This window comes from Onthophagus taurus, chromosome 7, assembly GCF_036711975.1.
Source record: "Onthophagus taurus isolate NC chromosome 7, IU_Otau_3.0, whole genome shotgun sequence".
NCBI classification, from domain to species: Eukaryota; Metazoa; Arthropoda; class Insecta; order Coleoptera; family Scarabaeidae; genus Onthophagus; species Onthophagus taurus.
The window spans coordinates 39,051,840-39,070,705 of record NC_091972.1 but is presented as its reverse complement, the minus strand read 5'-3'; the positions used below and the strand labels follow the sequence as shown (position 1 = coordinate 39,070,705).

The following is an 18,866-nucleotide window of genomic DNA, read 5'->3' as shown; positions in this document are numbered from 1 at the left end:
TGCCCTAGGTGTGATCTCTATAACGAATCGCAATACATTTTTTGCAATCAATGTCAACGGTGGTATCATTTTAAAAATTGTGCCAATATTCCACCAAACATGTCTTTTGAACAAGCGTCCCACGTTACCTTCATATTTACCTGCAATCTTTGTTCAATTTAAATGCTTTAATGCGTCTCAAAATTTAGAAAAGTGTAGTTCAAGTTTCATTAATAAAGAAGTAAAAGCCATATGAAAATTATACTTTCAAATCAATCTAAATATTGAATAAATTTTGAATATAATAATTTAGACCAGTCCCAGGGCGCTGTAGTCATTAGTTATTCAGAAAATAATTTTTAATTTTGCTATTGAAAACGAGGAATATTAAAAAATTCACCCTTCGGCCCCTCCGCCAAATCTGGGGGTGTGGGTGTGCTAGAAGGATACCAGAGGACCTAATGCAATAATCTAGACTAGTCCCAGGGTGCTGCAGTCTATAGTTATTGAGAAAATAATATCTAAGTATGCTATTGAAAAGGAGGAACCCCTCGGCCCCTACGGCAACTCTGAGGGTGAGGGTAGGCAGGGAACATACTAGAGGGTCTATTCGAATTATCCAGGGTAGTCGCAGATTGCTACAACTTCTGTAGTTTCAGAAAACGATTTTTCAATTGATATGTTCAATACTTGTCTGGTCAACTGTAATTTTATGAATCTGAATCTGGTACAGCTTCGAATATGAATCTAACTTCAGCCACATCGTTTTTTCAACTTTACATTCACCAAACATTGGTTTGTAGTCACTTCACTAGGTTAAAACGTTTTGTTCTTTTAAGCTGATGTACTAATCCACTGTTTTCGAGAAGCTAGACAGCTTCGACGTTATCGTGGTGGTGAAGCTGGTTATCATAATATATGTCCCTATTTGCAACTCTTGATGTAAATAAGCGTTTTTGACAAAACGTCAAGTACTTTATTTTGCAATCTCTTGTATTATGGCAATATTTTGTTTTGTTTAGTACCACCCCATATTTGGACAATGTAAGTCCACACAAACATCAATATTTACTTGTATATGAGCAGTTTGTTTTGAATGGATATTTGATGTCTAGTTGCTCGCCTGTTTTCTGTGTTTTTTCCACCGAACTTTTGTCATCAGCGTCATGCCAAGATATTTACCTACATATGTCAGAATGTGATAATTGTATTGATAATTACAGGAATGCAATCGATACGTTTGTTCGTAAATTTAGTTTTTGTAATTCGCGACGGTAATGAAAGCTATAACAGTACTCAAACGGGTGCTGTAATGAGACTCCTTACAGCATCCGATACTGTAATGCGATTTTAGTAACATTTTATGGAACCAGTTCAAGTTGGTGACATTGGGTCATTAATTTTTCGAGTTGTCAATGTGACAATGTTTGTCTATGGATGTATAAACACGTTCTTAGCATCGAATACAAGGTCCACAATGAAACATTTTTGTCAGGTGAATACATTTTGTGTTTTGACAGTTTCTAATTGTCAATTCAAATTTCTATTATCAAGTGCTACGGTGTTACCAACTGCTGCATGCCTATTTCCCTACATTCTCAAAATTTATTTTATTTTTGTTAAAAAAAAGGATAAAAACGCGAATTACAAAAAATAGCATAAAAAACACGTTTCATAAGACTTAAAGCACTCGTTCGTTAAAAAACTCGTGGCCTCGCCACTCGTTTTTCAACTTGAATTCGTGCATTTCAAACGTGTCTTACGAAACTTGCTTTTAATATACTATTACACATTCATCGACTGCCAAAACAGCGATGTAGTCGGCGAATATTCCCGTGGTGGCCTCGTTGAGTTTAGGAATATCACTGGTATCTCGCCAACTTTTATAACACGAAAGGAACAGTATTTGCCTTCTTGTCGTACTCTGAAGCAGTGTCCTTTTAAATATGATTTTATTAAGTCCATAGATTCTACAGGAAGTAGTTGTAGAGAGATTGCGAGATTGTAGAGACTCTATGTAGTTATTGGATGTTTTAGCAGACCGTTTCAAAACCAATCTGATGAGACAAAATGATGTTCCTTTATTCAAGAAGTGATGTTAATCTGTGTCAATTTTTCAAATATTTTTGATATTACCGGAAAATATAATAGAAAAATTGGTTTGTATGAGGTAACATAGTTTGGTGATTTGCTTGATTTAGGTATCATGATGACTTGTGCTACTTTCCAAAGAGCTGGGACGTATTAATGTTTAATTTGTATAAAGGCTCTATCCCGCTGAAAATCTTGACAGGAGGTCAGTATCATATCTCCGCGGAACGAAATGAATCGCTTTACGCTTGAACAACGTTGGGAAATATTGTAAACTTATGTGGCTGCCATAGCCGAGCATTCGCTTCGTTATCGCTTCTCACTTTGGACCTTAAAGCAGCTCGAAGTGGAAAACGATTTTGCCCGAACAATCATCTTTTCTGACGAAGCGTATTTTCATCTCGGCGGCATGATAAATGATTTTTTATGGCCGGAAATTGAAGACATGGATCTGTGGTTTCAGCAGAATGACCACAATCGATGTTTTGTGCTACAAGTTCGGTAATCGTGTTATCAGCCGTCTCGGTGATGTCAATTGGCCACCTCGGAGCTGCGATTTGACGCCGGCCATTAGACTTTTTTTTGTGGGGTGACGTGAAGGGCCAATGTTATGCGAACAATCCATTAATGATTCAGGCCCTTAAGGCGAATATCGAGCAAGCCATTCGTGAGATAGGGCCAGAAACCGTTACCAAGGTCTTTCTTGAAACTTTCTTAACAGGATACGCTACTGTGAAGTCAGCCGAGGCAACTACATGAATAAAATCCTGTTCCATAAATAATAGGAATGTTTCCTCTTTCGAACAAACCAATAATATACAAAAAAAATTGATTTTTGTTCATTTTTTTTAATTTTAAAAAATAAACCATATGGGCCACCTTATATGTATAGTCAGCGCCATGTATGGGAGGTTTGTATTTATAATGCACTTATCAGGTGGAAAAGTTTCTCTATGTAATCTGCAAAAAGTTATGCTTTTAATGATATTTTTTTTTTGCCCATGATTGATCTTCTTTTCTTATTGGTGGACTTATTCACTTTAGACTTAGTATATCATAGAGAAATTTACATGGACTTATGGTCTCTTCTTACCTAACTTAATCTAAGCGGATGACAATTTTCGCTCTAGGATTTTTTGACAATTTTCGGTATAGCTCCCCAGAGTGCTTCTTGAATATCGCAACTGAATTTCTCCACTTTGTCTTTTAATTCATTAGGGATCTTCAGTGAGATTCTTAAGTTTGTTTTGCTCTAACAAGGTTTTAAATATGTTATAATTCATCAGCAGGGTTGTTAAAGTGATTTTTTTTTTCTTTTTGTTTGACTACTGTCATAATAGGAGAGCGGTCAAAACCTAGGTCAAACTCCTTTGTAACGTTGTTAAAACTTGGCGATAACTTCCTTGAGATGGAAAAGTTAATTAGATACGGGAGTTTGTTAACATCCGTTGACCAATAAGTTGAGCTACCGGTTGAGTGGATTTCATAGTTGTAACTGTTATATTTATGTCGAAATGCTATTTTTAACAATTACCACACTTCCTTCACTATTATCCATTTCATGCACTTTTGCTGTTGGTCGGTTCGACCTTATCAAGTCTAATAGTCTTCGTTTTTGTTTAGTTTTTTTTTAATTAACCGCAATGCATGATCACTTTCATTTCGTAACTACCATTTACTTGGCATGATTTTCGTTGTATCGTTTCTGACTGCGAAGTTGTCTTTGCTTTTGCTACATACACATAGGATAAGAACTGCTAACGTTCTGTACAATTTACTATTTAGATTTTCTAGTTTCTTGTATTTGGTCGCTATCGTTAGGAAGGATTCTTTTGGATTTATTTGTGTCTGAGATTTTTAAGTACGACTGCAACCTTTGAACTTTTGACTTTGAACTTTTATGGCAGCAAGTACGCCACAAAAAGCCAAGGTGTCACTTTTAGCATTGAAGTAATAATTTTGATTATTTGTAACATTTCTAACTTCGGTGATTTTGTAAATTTACCTGTCGAAAAAAATGCGTGACTTAGAAGCCAAGGTTGCCAAGCAGCTGAGGTAGTGGAGCGTGCATAAGTATGAATCCAGGCAATAAATATCTTTTTTTAACTCAATTATATTGTTAGATTGGACTGGCAGTTTTACTGCCGAGACACTGGAAGAAACCTTAGTGTAAAAATAACTGTCAAACCTTTTTTAATACAATTGCGTTACTCAATAGCCGAAGCTGCAAAGCTGCCGAGGCAGTGATAGCAGAGGTCTTATAGCAATAAATAAAAGTTTCGTTTCAGCATTAATGTCTTATGTAGAAATACGGTTAATGCAGCCATTGATAGTGAACGTAAGGCATTTTTGGAGAATCGGGTTCGGTGTGAAAAAGGTAATCCTTGGAGGGCGTTGAGGTCGGTAGGTATGGGCGGTATTGCGGGCAATTCAATACCAGAGCATCTTCAACGACCTGATGATTTAAATTTTTATTATGTCAATTCTGTTTCATCTTTATTACCTTTCGATGATGATTTGTACAGATATTATAGTAGTAATCGAATTAATAGTAACACTTTTACATTTCAAAGGATAAGTAACTCTGACATATACGAAATTATAAATTCTATAAAAACAAGTGCAGCAGGAATAGATACATTGAATATAAATCTAATTAAACTTTGTTGTCCTTACATTACAGATTATATCACACATATAATAAATCATTGTTTGACGGAGGGTGTATTTCCAATAGCGTGGAAGCTATATTGATAAAAATAAAATCTTACCAGATGTACAGTCTGGATTTCGCTCGGGGTACAGTTGTGCAACTGCTTTGTTGACAATTGTTGACGATATTGTGAGAGAGTTGGATAGGGGCAGAGCTACTGTATTGTGTCTGTTAGATTCTTCGAAGGCATTCGATATGATTGATCATGAACTGTTGCGATCTGTGTTACAGTTTATTGGGCTGGATGATATTGCAGTCACTTTGCTGTATAATTATGTAACGCATCGGCAACAGCACGTTATTATAGATGAGGTATTATCGTGTCCTGTAGATTTAAGGTCCGGTGTGCCGCAGGGTTCTGTCCTGGGTCCGCTTCTATACACTGTCTACACTAGTAGATTTTATTCTCACTTAAAATATTGCAGAATACATTTTTATGCAGACAACACTCAGTTGTACCACAGTTTCTTGCCAACAGAGTGTGCGTTAGCTAATCAACACATTAATGATGACTTGCGGAATGTTGTTGAGATCTCTCGCAGGCATGGCCTTAAAATTAACTCCATGAAAACTGAACTGGTTTTATTCTCACCGCAGAAATATCGTGATTCAATTAAGTCTAGCCTTGATGTTTGTGTTGGTGACGTGAGGGTACCCTTTGCAGCGTCGGCAAAGACTTTGGGCCTGATTATTGATTACTTTTTAAAGGTCCTCCTCTACACTCGCTTAAATTTTTTAAAAATTCGTTTACGTATCAGATTATAACAGTTATTAACAGTCTCCCGATAGATATCAGAAGTTGTAATACGATAAGGTCATTCAAAAATAAATTATTTGTTCATTTATTTAGTGCATCATTTGATTTACGATAATATAGCAGCCGGCGCACAGTGGGACAGCTGGTGATTCTAGCGCGACAAAATTAAAAAAATGCAATACCCATAAACTATAAAATTAATACTATCAATCTATTTGTATACATATGCCTTCTTTAGCTATTGCAGAAATTAAAACTTGTCTAGTATGAATACTCTTAGAGTACTAGCCGATAATGATTATACTCGTTTTGTTTAAAGATTTTAGAGTGTATATTGAAATTTTAAAAAAATGTTGTAAATGTATACACAGGCCATTATTATTTTATTGAAAACTTAGTGTATAAGAATAGTTTTCATTTCTGTAGTAATTACATTACATAATATGTGTTTTGTACTTATTGTTATTATTTTTTTCATGTCACCATGTTTTATTCTAAATTTCCATGTTTTTTTTTAATTATAACGAAATTGTCGATTTTTCTTGAAAAATGATTGATATGACGTTATTCTTTGCATATTTTTATATCATTTTCAGTAAACAGAGGCTGCGGTAATTTGCGGTCATTTACAATATCTTCAAAAGTTTTAACTTCCAACGCCAACGTTCTAGATATACGTACGTGCGTAAATTTGATAATGTACGATAATTTTATAATGTAATGAGTTACGTTAATGAAATTTGGTATATAGGTATGGGATTATAATAGCAGATCCGTTTCAACATTTAAGCCAAACCCATCAACCGGAAGTGGTACTTTATCTGCTACTTATATAATTTTTATATACATATAATATAATCTATTATAATTTCGTGTGAGTTTTGAAAATGATGAAAAGTTATTAAAATCTAAATTAAAACAAAGTCACATGACTGGAAGTGGTACTTTACTTGAACACCCACTTGTTATTTTTCATATGAACTAGGACTTCAAGAGGAAAAACTATTATGTACTAAATGTCAATCAAATCACGTTGGTACTTTTAAGTTAGTAACATTCATTATTTTAAGTTTGTAACACTGGTGGGTTGGTACTCAATCCAGGCGGTGCGCATTACGCGCGATTGAGCATGTAGGGATTGGCTAAGGGACGAAGCGAGTGGCGATGAATTTAAGTTAAATAAATTGTTAAAAAAAATATTAAGTGGTAAGTGCAAATAAAAAGTGAATGTGTGCAAATTCATAAAAAAATAAAACAGTGTTTGGAAAACCCTTGGAGTGTGCGGACAACTGTTTTAAAATCCGAATTTTATTAAAGTCTTAGTGAAGTTAATAGCATCAGTACTTTTCAGTACTAATAATGGGTGATTTCATCACAAACGGTGAGTTATTTCACGCCTGCTACGCCAATCGAAATATGAGTAAAGCAGAGGAAATTATTATGGAATATTTGTCGTCCAAATTGGTTCAAGATTACACCTATGAAACCAAATTAAAGCGAAAAGTGACTACTTTTTGAAACAGTTTACGTGTTAAGTGGCAAAGTTCATCAAGAAATAAAACAACATTTGAAAAAAAAAGCATCACGTTTGGTTGCAACGTAAATTCGACATAACAATGAAGTCTCAGTTAAATGCACCTGAGGTAATAAACCTTAATACTAATAATGGTCCTGGTAGACCTTCCAAAGATTTTGAATTAAGTAGTATACGGTCAAAACAACGAAAAGTAAAATATTTAACCGATACTGTACCACCTAATGAATTATTGTTTGCAACTAAAACCGGAAAGCGAGCTGCGGCTGATTTGCTGTCGTTATGTACAGAGCACTCCCCAAATCGCCCTGTAAATATCAGAAACGTTTATCGTGAGAGTCTTACGGATGCTAAAAAAACTGTACCTATGACTCCCGATGAAGCGCTTGCTCTATTCATAAACTGCGACCTTTCGAAAACTTTATACTTATCGTTGAGAGCAGAAAGCAAAAAACGCAATGCGAATATATACCCGATGTATCAAAAAATTACTGAAGCAAAGAAGAAATGCTATCCGGACAATGTGACTGTGAATGATTCTGGTATATAGATTTTTATGCTTGACATGTTTTGGGCTTCATCCTTATTATTAGTATTTATCTTAAACACCTTATTTAATTTTTTTAGGAGCATCAGTACCTTTACAAATGTTGCTAAATCATACATTGCAAAGACTGTTTGTAAATGTTAAAATTCCTTTAGGAATTAATAAGTTAGAATTACATTGTAAATGGGGTGCTGATGGAAGCAGCGGACACTGCGCGTACAATCAAACTCCAGTAAAAACGGAAACCGACATCAACGGAGTCTACAATGACGCTAATTTATTTTTAATAACTTTAGTTCCAATTTATTTAAGAAATTTGAATGAGGGAAAGCAAGAGATACTGTGGGAAAATCCGCGACCATCATCTACTCGATTTTGTCGACCTCTAAAGTTAATCTATAAGAAAGAAAGCAGAGAATTGGTTGTATCAGAAATAGAAAATGTTCAAAAACAAATTAATGAGTTAATTCCTCTCCAAATAAGACTGGAAGAAGATCGTATTGTAGAATGCAGTTTCACTTTACATCTCACAATGGTAAACATAATTAAATTTGTGTTTGTTTGAATTTATCTTCATAATAATTTGTGACCTAACTATAGGGAGGGGTTTATATGTGATTTATTTAGATTCTGTAGAAAAAGACTACTTTTCTCTTCTTTAGAATCTAAAAAAAAATAATGTTTTTTTTAGGTGGATGGTAAGACTATAGTTTTTCTAACTTCGGGAACCACCCAAACTTGCTACATCTGCGGTTGCAAACCCACCGAAATGAATCAATTAGAGGTTGTAAGAAAACGTGCCATAAAAGAAAAAAGTTTGCAATACGGTTTAACAATTTTACATGCATGGATTCGATTTCTAGAGTGTATTTTACATATTGGATACAGGCTGAATTTAAAAGCTCCATCTAAGCGTGGTGCAACTCAAGAACAACTAGAAGATATTGAAGCTCGAAAGCAAGATATCCACGAGAAATTGTATAGAACATTAGGGATCCGAGTAGACAAGGTCGTACAAGGTAAAGGTACCTCAAACACTGGCAATATAGGAAGAAAATTTTTCAAAAATTGGGAAAAGGTTTCTGAAATAACAGGAGTTGATAGCGAGTTAATCAGAAGGTTTGGAACGATATTAATTGCACTAGTGAGTGGTCACGATCTTGACAATGAAGCTTTCTCTGTTTACGCTAAAGAAACTGCTGAAATATATGTATCAAAGTATAATTGGTACAGGATGCCAGTATGTGTCCACAAAATTTTGATGCACGGAGGGGAAGCAATTAAAAGGTGTATGCTACCTATAGGTACTTAAACTTTTTTATTTTTGCACAACATAAAGAGTCATTAGACTGTAAAAATGACAATAGTAAAAAGTAAAGCTTAAATTATTTATTGATATAATAGGAATGATGTCAGAAGAAGCACAAGAAACGTGGACTGAGGATCTGATAAACACAATGTTTGTTTTGTCAGATCCTATAATATCATTAAAACGGGGACTTCCGAAACATAAACGCGAAGCATTGCCGGACGAGGTTCTTCAGTTTCTCAAAATTCAAAAAGACCAAGAGGAAGACAATAATGATGAAGAGGAAGATCAAGAAGAAAACGATGACGATGAAGAGGAAGCAGAAGAAAATAATTTTGCGTTTTTCTAAACTTTTCGTTAATTTATTTATTTTATAATTACTACTAAAAAAGGTAGTGTGGTTAATAGTCCTTTGCATTCATGCCATTTCGTCAAAATAGAACAACCAATTCAAATTTAATATCTTAAAGCTTTTCATTATTATAAATACTTAGAAAATGATGTCCCTTTATCTCTAGTTGAATTTCTACTTTATATTAAGTATGTGTTCTGCTAAAGTACCATTTCCGGTTGATGGATTTGATTGTGTTTTCCGACGCACGCACACACACTTAATGCTTTGAATGGTTATTAATATCGGTTCTAGAGGCTTAAAAATATACAGATTAATCAAAATCTTGAAGCATATTTTTCATGATATATAATGTTCTCTTCACATAGCTGATAATACGTGAAAGAGTAAAATGATTAACAAACGCACATTTTTATTAGTTTCCTTAAATGATCTTAACTTAATAACAACGCTATATCAATAAATTTCTAACCGTCAGAATTTTGTCGCGCTAAAATCATAATCTGTCCCACTGTGCGGCGCCGTGACATCGCTGAGTTTAAACATTAGAGGGTGTGCAAGGTTCTCACTGCAGATGGCAGTATTATTTGTTGTTTCTTTTTTTTTAATTATTATTGTATATTATTATGTTTTGGTTGTATTATTATTATTATTATTTTTTGGTATTATTTTCATTATTATATTACGTATCTGTTTTTTTTTCGCTCTTTTAAGGTTAAGTTGAAAATCAGTATTTTACTGAACTTCGCCTTTTTGTTCACCTTTTTATATGCATAAAATATAATTTGTATAATGTATATAGGTGTAAGTGAACGAATAAAGTCATTTATTATTTTTATTATTAATAAGCTGAGGCAGTGGAGGTTATATGGTTGTAAAAACAAAAATTAACGCTTTTACTAGTACGCCTGCGCTACTAAAATATCAAAGCTGCCAACCACCTGATTTAGTGGTGCATACCGTGCATACACAAGTATAAAACCAGGCAATAAATATCTCTCTCTTTCTCTAATTTGATTGTGTTATTTGATTGCCGAGGCATTGGCTCGGGTGCAATAAATAAAGCAGTTCTTTCAGCATTGGCCATAAGCCAGCACAGCAATTAGTAAAATTTAAATTAATTAAATTTTTCCAAACACAAATCTTTAGAAGAATGAAAGAAAAGTCTGTTAAGCTGGATTTAGAGCAAAGTAATAAAGGAAAATTAATTATCAATTAATGTAATGGTTTTTATTACAATCTATGGAATTAAACATGGTTATAAAATATATTACACGTAGTATCGAACTCGACATCTTATTTTAACTTAAATTTTTTACTTTACAATCTGCCAGACACGTTAAAGATCTTTCAAACTTTGGTGCTGGACGTTCAATTTTTTCTTGTCTCGTTTGATAAAGAGTCCTACCCGAATACCGAAATTTAGACCCCAATCGAGGTAAAATCCTTTTTTCTTTAACCCTTGGCGACATCAATCTAAAAAGATAATTAAACGTATACAAAAAAGCTTTAATAGCTTTTTTTACCTAAAAAACGAGTGATGTTCCACCGCACTTTTCCATAATTTCTCCGCATCGCGATAACTTTCCAGTTTGAAACAAACGGTCGATTGAAACTCATCGAATTGATCAATCCTCAGTTTTATGTAAAAATTATGCTCCTTAAAACTGATTTTTACAATTTTTGGCCAAACAAATTTATTCATCCTCAATTGATTTTTGAAAATAACCAAACCGGAAGAATGTACACCTATTCGAATTTCAAAACCGTCACTATCTTTAGCCGAATGAAAATCAATTCCGTACATTGGTAACTTTTTAGCGTTTTCTAAAAAGTTTAATTCAGCTTGAGCAGGAGTTTCGCCTCTAAAAATAAATAAAAATATTTAAATTGCTTTAAATATAAATTAATACAAACTTATGTAATTTATGTAACTCCATAATTTTACTTTCCAATTCCTCGTTTTGATCGAATCCAAATTTAAAACTACTCAAATAATCATCTTGCATCGTCTCTGAATTAAAATCGCCCAATTCAGATTGAACCAAATAAGATCCTAACAACGCTAAAGTCACCAAAGAACATGGTAATTTATTGTTGAGGATGTCATTTCTTATTTGAAGGCACAATTGATATCTTGTGATGTCTTCTTGGAGTTGGGATGGATCTGGTGGGTAAAATTTAACTTCAAAATGAATTAACCAAGGTTCAAATTTGATGTGTCTCTCTATTTTCTCTTCCATATCCAACCAATTTCTCGAACTACGTTTTTTCGTGTAAATCAAACCAAAATATTCTTTTTCTAAAATGTTTGCGAGTTCGCAAACGGTGTTTAAAAGTTCTTGACCTTTCGATTTTTTCTGCATATATTAAACAAAATATTTTTTTTAAATCAAATAAATTAAGCATTTTTATCTTACACTTATTCCAAGTTCTAAAGTTGTCCCATCTAACATCGCAACTTTAACAACAACATTTTCAGAATCTCGAGATTTCTTTAATAACTGAGCATTATCGGATTCCGATGAAAAAGTTTTTCTTTCAACCATTTTCATTTCATTAATTTTATCATAAAGATTGATTAAAACACTACATCAACACGCGCTTTTTATTTATTTATTTTTTATTCGCTAAGGAATTTATTTACAAGGTTACCTCGAGAGTAAACAAACCGTAAACTCAACTTTACCACACACAAAATCGATGTAGACGCGGTTGATTTCAAGAAGACATCAAAATTAAATTATAAAATGGTTTTATCACACACAATATGAATCGTGTGGGTGTTTATTTAAGAACACACTGAGTCACCACGCGTGTGGTGAAACGAAGAAAAAATTAAGTTTTTAAACTGAATTTAAAGAGACACAGAGAAGCAGCAATTGGACGCAAGCTGCACACAGTGAAACTATTTACGTTGGAATTTCTTCTTGTGTAGAATCGCGCTGAGCTCGGTCGTGGAACTTGATTGGTCGGTTGTTGAGGTCACTTCTTCGTTGTGACGCTTCACGCTTTAACAGTTCTAATGGTTTAATAAATCTACTTTCATTTTTTCAATGGTTTTCATTTAAAGATAACGGTTTGTTCGAGTTTAATTACTTTTTCTTGTGTATTTTTTGATTATTAATGGTTGGAACGTGACGAATCCAAAATAGAACTTTTTTTAATTTAATAATTAAATAGGATTTAAGATAAAATTGAATTAGGAGTATCACCAATCATTCACAATTTCAAATTTAATCTCCATTACTGTGAATATACATGCTGAGTTGGATTCTAACAATTATAACACCGAGATTTATAAAAACAAATAATTTATTTGTGTGTCATTAAAATTAGAGAGAATGGTTTTGTTTTAGATAATTAAAAGCAATATATAACATAAACAACAACATAATGTACATTCTATATTAAGTCTAAAAAGGACTATAGACTAAAGTCCTTCCGCCCCATCAATAATTAAAATTTTATCAGCCACATATTGTTATCCTGTCACAATCCTTTTTTTGTAAATAGTGTCGAATTCTGATTGTATAAATAGGGGTGACATTTCTTCGGACATCTTGCTCTTAGATTTATTTGCTAAAATTAGAAGTCGCTCCGTCAAAGGCTTTATTTCGGTTTTTTCATATAGCGTTTCATTTGCGATGTTGTGCAATGGATTGTTCGGGTGTCTCATTTTCGTTACTGCTCGGAGACTTGTTCTTTCGCCAACTTCCAAACTCCTTAGTGTGCATCGCTTGCTATCATAGGTCAATAGGCTTGCATACTCTAAAATTGATCTACAAATAGTCTTATAAATATGCGCAGCGCATTTGATGTTAATGCCTTCTTTCTTGTAGGTTAAACTTCTAGACAGCTTTGCTCTAATGACTGCTTTCATTTTAGCCTTTTTTGTGTGTATGTGGAACTTCACTTTGCTGTCAAAGATTATACCCAGGTATTTGATGTACGCTGAAGGATTGATTTGCGTCTGTCTGATGTATACTGTTGGAGAATTATCTGTTATCCTATGGAATGGTATTAGAAATTGTGTTTATGTTAATTCTCCAGGAAGAGTACCATTTAGTTATTTTGTTAGTTGCTTCTTGTAATGTTACTATGGCTGTTTCAAGTTTCTTCCCATGCGCTATTAGTGCAGTCTCGTCGGCATATTGCAGTATATACAGTGTGTCCGTAAAGTAACTGATATAGGCGATAAAATCATTATAAACGGTTTATTGAAAAATCCCTGAAACGGGTCTAAAGATTTAAATTTTTTGCAATTGTTTGGTGTAGATTTTAAATTTCTTCCGCCATTTTTAAGCGAGTTATGACGTCATCGGTATTTTTTTCAAATGGCAATCCCACATTTTTATTACGGAATATGAAAGAAGATTTTTTTCTGAATCTAATACAGTCAATATTAATATTGCTTACAGAAGAAAATTTTCGAGAAAAATTACTTTAAAGTTAACTACTTCAGATTTGTTGACATGATGAAAATAGCAGCAGCCATGAGTAACTATGGTAACCAATTATTTTAAACAATTTCCTAAGTGTCAAAAACTGATTTAGTAAGCAGTTGACCTCTTTAATACAACATATCCTGATCGCCAACTCATTTGCCCAAGTATGGTAAGCTTAGCTGTGACTAAATTTAAACAGCATGGCCATCTGCCATGCTGTTTAAATCTGCTCATTTTGGCTGGGCAAGAAAACCCTCATGTTACTGATTCAGAAAAAAATCCCCTTTCATATTCCGTAATAAAAATGGGGAAATGCCATTTAAAAAAAATATCGATGACGCCATAACTCGTTTAAAAATGGCGGAAAAAATTTGAAAGCTACACCAAAAAATTGCAAAAAACTTAAATCTTTACACTCCTTTCAGGGATTTTTTCATAAACCGTTTATTACGATTTTATCGCCTATATCCGTTACTTTACGGACACACTGTATAAATCGTTAGACAGCGTGGAAATTTCCATCGTGTCATATGCAAAAGCATTGTATAGTATTGGTGAGAGCAGCGAACCCTGTGGTACGCCTTGTTGAATTTGGAATTCATCCGAGAAGGTTTCATTTATTCTTACTCGAAAACAACCATCTTTTAAAAAATTTGACAGTAATTTAAGTAACTCAGGTGGAACGTTTAATTTGTGTAATATGTAAATCAGACCATTATGCCACACTGAGTCAAACGCTTTTTGTATGTCTAGAAGAAGAGCTGCTGATTTTATTTGCTGCAAGCGACAAGTGTGTAGATTTGAAGTAAGAATAGCTAGTGGCTGTATAGTCGATTTCCCTGATCTAAATCCAAACTGATGATGTGGAATGTTATCTTCAACATACATTAGCAATCGTTTTTTAATAAGATTTTCAAACATTTTCCCGATGACAGGAAGCAACGTTATAGGACGATAACCAGAAAGCGTTTATAGGTTCGAGTCTTTTTTTGGGATGCATACTACTGTCCCAGTTTTCCATTCATTAGGAAAATTGAAGGTTCGTGTCAGCTTATCATAGCTGGGCCGAAGTATTTTTTCCCTTGCTTAACAATTCCCAGTATTCATCTTCGTCGACATTCAATCTGTTACTAGGAATTTGTGCAGTGTTATCAAACGCTGTAAACCAGTCTTCAATAAGACGAATAAGAGGTTTTCAGATTTTTTAAAACATTCTTCGCGATATTTAGCATGTACTTGTGCCTTTTCGAAATCAGTGTTACAGCTGGAGCCATCAGATGGATCTACATATAAGATAAACCGGCTGGATTACGGGTTTTGTATTTTGATAGTTTTTTGACATGATTCCAGAAACATTTTCCCTTACTTTGGTTGATATTATTACAAGCTTCAATAAATCTGGAACATCTGAATTGCCATATTAACTTCTGAATACTTTTACTAAGCTCATTAATTCTCTTCTTGGTGTCAACATCTTCATTTCTTCTGAACTCTCGGTACATGCATCTTTTACGTTTAATTAACGTTACGATATAAGGAGGGAGTGGGTAGTAGTAATAGGACTTTTTCCTTTTTGGGGAGTGATATACTAGTGATTTCGTTAGGTGTTTTGATAAACGATGATATGTTCTCTGTGTTAATAGCAGGATTGTTATGGATGTAATTTGTCATGTCATTGTTTAGGTTTTCGATATTGCATAAATTAATATTAATGTGTCTGGAATGTTTACTATTGGGAAGTGTGGTGAGGTGTTTAGTTGAAAATCTATGCTGAGGTGGTCTGAACCAAGATCTGTTATTGAGATGAGAGGATATATGCTTGGTGAGCCTATTACTAAATCAGGCATGGTGTTGGTATTGGTTTGCATGATAAATGTAGGTGGTGTAGCTATTTTCTTGTATCCAGTCAGATTGAGGAAGTTTGATAGATGTTTATTTTTCGACTTATTTATATTAAAATCTCCGATTATTATGGCGTTATCGTATAGTGAAGCTTTTATAAATATAGTGTTCGCGCGACAAATGTCGGGAATAATTGTAGGTGTTGGTTCGAAAGAAAAATTGGAAAGTTCTTACTTGAATTGGGGTTCGAAGTTGAATTCTTCAGAGGATCGAATAAAAAGCGTCGTTTTAATAACGAATACAATAATGGCTTCTATTCCATTATGTGGGTGAATATATACCAGGAAAATGTGTAGTTTTTCTTTCCCAAATGGTAATGAAAAGTGTGTGCATATTTCTTTCACTACAGACCAGTTTTGAAATTTGATATGTTCTTTGGATTTTGTTTCTACAAATAAAGTACACTGTATAGGATGAGCATTCAAATAGTTACCTATTAAATAAGCTTTCCGATGGTAGCTATTGATGTTGGAGTATAGGAATCTGATATTATCCATTGGAAGGTTATGGTATTGTTGCTTGTTTTCCATTGATTGGTTCCGTGGGTGAAATTGCGTTAGGGTTCTCCAAATCAAGCATTTTATTGGTTGCTTACAATTGCAGAATGCAGAAAAGAGTTACATTTAGAGTATGCAACTGGGATTGGAGTAGGAACCAAACTGTCAACTACTGGAAAGTGCTTGTTTTTATAGAACAATTAAAATTAGATTGAATAAGCTTTAAAATTGTTGTTATCTCAATTTGTGTTAGAGATACGACTTTTTAAGTTTACCGGTTTTTAGCATCATCTCCTCGACTGTAAATATGCAAAGTTTAATTTAAAAAATCGTAACAGCAGGATTTATGGAAACTAAGAAGTGATGCGAAAAAAACTAAGTAAAACTAAGAAGAAAGGCTTGGCACGATTAAACTAGGTTAAGTTTGCTTTAAAATGCTTGTTAACTTATAGCGATATCTCAACAGGTGTAGATGATTTCTTAAGTTTTCCTCTTATTAACATAATCTCCTTGACAGTAAATGATACTTAAAACTAGATTAAGTTTCCTTTAAAACGCTTGCTATCATATTCTTCTTCTTCTTTATCATTCATCTTCTAAAACTACGTCTGTTCCTTGCCATATTCTTCACTTCTTGCACAGTTCCTCTCATTTTATCCTTGGCCTTCTATGTTTTCCAACTATTCCCATTTCCATTACTCTTCTGGCATTCTCTCTAGGTGTCCATACTTGGTATGTACCAGGTGTCCAGCTGTTTGTTTTCTACTTCAGTTACCAGCGGTATTTGTTCTAAATCGTCTCTTATAGTTTTGTTTCTAATTCGATCCATTATTTTCTTCCCTGTAATCTTTCTTAAAAAATTTCATTTCGACTGCTGATATTTTTGATTGGTGTTTATCTCTCATCGGCCATGTTTCAGCTCCATAAGTGAGGGTAGGTGTTTATATAGTTTTATGAATTCTTAATTTTGTATTTGTTCATACTTCTTTCTTGTCCACAATTGTGTTATTCATTTGGTAATATACATTAATTGCTATTTGTATTCTATTTTATATTTTTCTGTATATTGTTCCATTCTCAATAATAATGGTGCCCAAATATTCAAATTTAATCCACAATTTCCAGTCTTGCAATCTTGGTTTTCCCGATATTTATTTGCATTCCCTTTCTTCCAAGCAGGTTTTCCAGGTGGCAATTTTTCTTTATAGTTCTGTTTTCGTACTTGCTATCATCATTATATCATCTGTATACACTAGATCAAAGGTCTTCATTGGTGTTAATTTATAATATAACTTCTTTTACACTTCGTAATTATTTGATCCATATAATTATTGTTATATATAGTTAAATTAGTTATATTTAGTTTTAAGAGTTTAGCTTGGTAAAAGAGAGAGAGATTAATTCAAGGTGAATGACAGGCAAGAACAAGTAAGGAACCACGTTGTTTATCTAATAAAACTACATTTTAATATTAAACGGTGTTATAAACGGTGTTTAATATAGCAATTATCATACTATCATATTCTCATATCTCAATTGGTGTTGAAGATACGATATTTTAAGTTTACCGGTTTTAAACATAATCCCCTCGACTGTAAATGTGCAAAGTTGTATTTAAATAATCATGACAGCGTATTTTATGGAAACTAAGAACTGATGCTTGATACGTTAAAACTACATTAAATTTCCCTTAAAATGCTGGTTATTTTATAGCGATGTCTCTATTGGTATTGAAGATACGGCTTTTTAAGTTTACCTGTTTTCAACATAATCCCGTCGACTGTAAATGTGCAGAGTTGGATCTAAAAATCATAACAGCTAGATTTATGGAAACTAAGAAACGATGCTTGGCACGATAAAACTATGTTAAGTTTGCTTTAAAATGCTTGTTACCTTATAGCGATATCTCAATTGGTGTAGAAGATACGATTTCTTAAGTTTACTTGTGTTCAATATAATCTCATTGACTATACATTTGTAGAGTTGAATTTAAAAAATCATAACACCGGGATTGATGGAAACTAAGAAATAACGCTTGGCACGTTAAAACTAGATTAAGATTCCCGTAAAATGCTTGTTATTTTGTAGCGATATCTCAATAGGTATTGAAGATACGGCTTTTTAAGTTTAACTGTTTTCAACATAATTTCGTCTACTGTAAATGTGCAGAGCTGCATTTAAAAATCATAATAGCGAGATTTATGGAAACTAAGAAATGATGCTTGGCACGATAAAACTAGGTTAAGTTTGCTTTAAAATGCTTATTATCTTATAGCGATATCTCAATTGGTGTAGAAGATACGATTTCTTAAGTTTACTTGTGTTCAATATAATCTCATTGACTATAAATTTGTAGAGTTGAATTTAAAAAATCATAACACCGGGATTGATGGAAACTAAGAAATAACGCTTGGCACGTTAAAACTAGATTAAGATTCCCTTAAAATGCTTGTTATCTTGTAGCGATATCTCTATTGGTGTTGAAGATGCGGCTTTTTAAGTTTACCTGTTTTCAACATAATCTCCTCGACTGTACACGTGTAGACTTGGATTTAAAAAATCATTACGGTAAGATTTATGGAACTAAGAAGTGCTGCCTGGCACATTAAAATTAGATGAAATTAGCTTTAAAATGCTTGTAATCTTATTCTCATATCTCAATTGGTGTTGTAGATACAGCTTTTTAAGTTTACCTGTTTTCAATATAATCTCCTCGACTGTACACGTGTAGATTTGG

General features: G+C 33.4%; 2 protein-coding genes across 2 annotated transcripts; one reads left to right on the top strand and one right to left on the bottom strand.

Moving 5' to 3' along the window:
- Positions 1-7,156: 7,156 nt before the first annotated feature.
- On the top strand, positions 7,157-9,279 carry LOC111420835 (uncharacterized). Its single transcript, XM_071197568.1, has 4 exons — positions 7,157-7,616; positions 7,702-8,156; positions 8,313-8,925; positions 9,026-9,279. The coding sequence occupies exons 1-4, from the start codon at positions 7,157-7,159 to the stop codon at positions 9,277-9,279; spliced, it is 1,782 nt and encodes a 593-aa protein (XP_071053669.1).
- Positions 9,280-10,497: 1,218 nt separating this feature from the next.
- On the bottom strand, positions 10,498-12,208 carry LOC111418252 (band 4.1-like protein 3). Its single transcript, XM_023050755.2, has 4 exons — positions 11,703-12,208; positions 11,200-11,642; positions 10,809-11,147; positions 10,498-10,758 (listed from the first exon to the last, which is right to left on the bottom strand). The coding sequence occupies exons 1-4, from the start codon at positions 11,835-11,837 to the stop codon at positions 10,584-10,586; spliced, it is 1,092 nt and encodes a 363-aa protein (XP_022906523.2). The 5' UTR covers positions 11,838-12,208; the 3' UTR covers positions 10,498-10,583.
- Positions 12,209-18,866: the final 6,658 nt, after the last annotated feature.

Bases quoted from the DNA above. Each gene is read 5' to 3' on its own strand.
- LOC111420835 (XM_071197568.1), top strand. From the start codon at position 7,157: ATGAAGTCTCAGTTAAATGCACCTGAGGTAATAAACCTTAATACTAAT. The intron at 7,617-7,701 runs GTATATAGATTT...TAATTTTTTTAG, and splicing joins TGTGACTGTGAATGATTCTG to GAGCATCAGTACCTTTACAA. The intron at 8,157-8,312 runs GTAAACATAATT...TGTTTTTTTTAG, and splicing joins TCACTTTACATCTCACAATG to GTGGATGGTAAGACTATAGT.
- LOC111418252 (XM_023050755.2), bottom strand. From the start codon at position 11,837: ATGAAAATGGTTGAAAGAAAAACTTTTTCATCGGAATCCGATAATGCT. The intron at 11,148-11,199 runs GTTTGTATTAAT...ATTTATTTTTAG, and splicing joins GAGTTACATAAATTACATAA to AGGCGAAACTCCTGCTCAAG. The intron at 10,759-10,808 runs GTAAAAAAAGCT...TTATCTTTTTAG, and splicing joins GAACATCACTCGTTTTTTAG to ATTGATGTCGCCAAGGGTTA.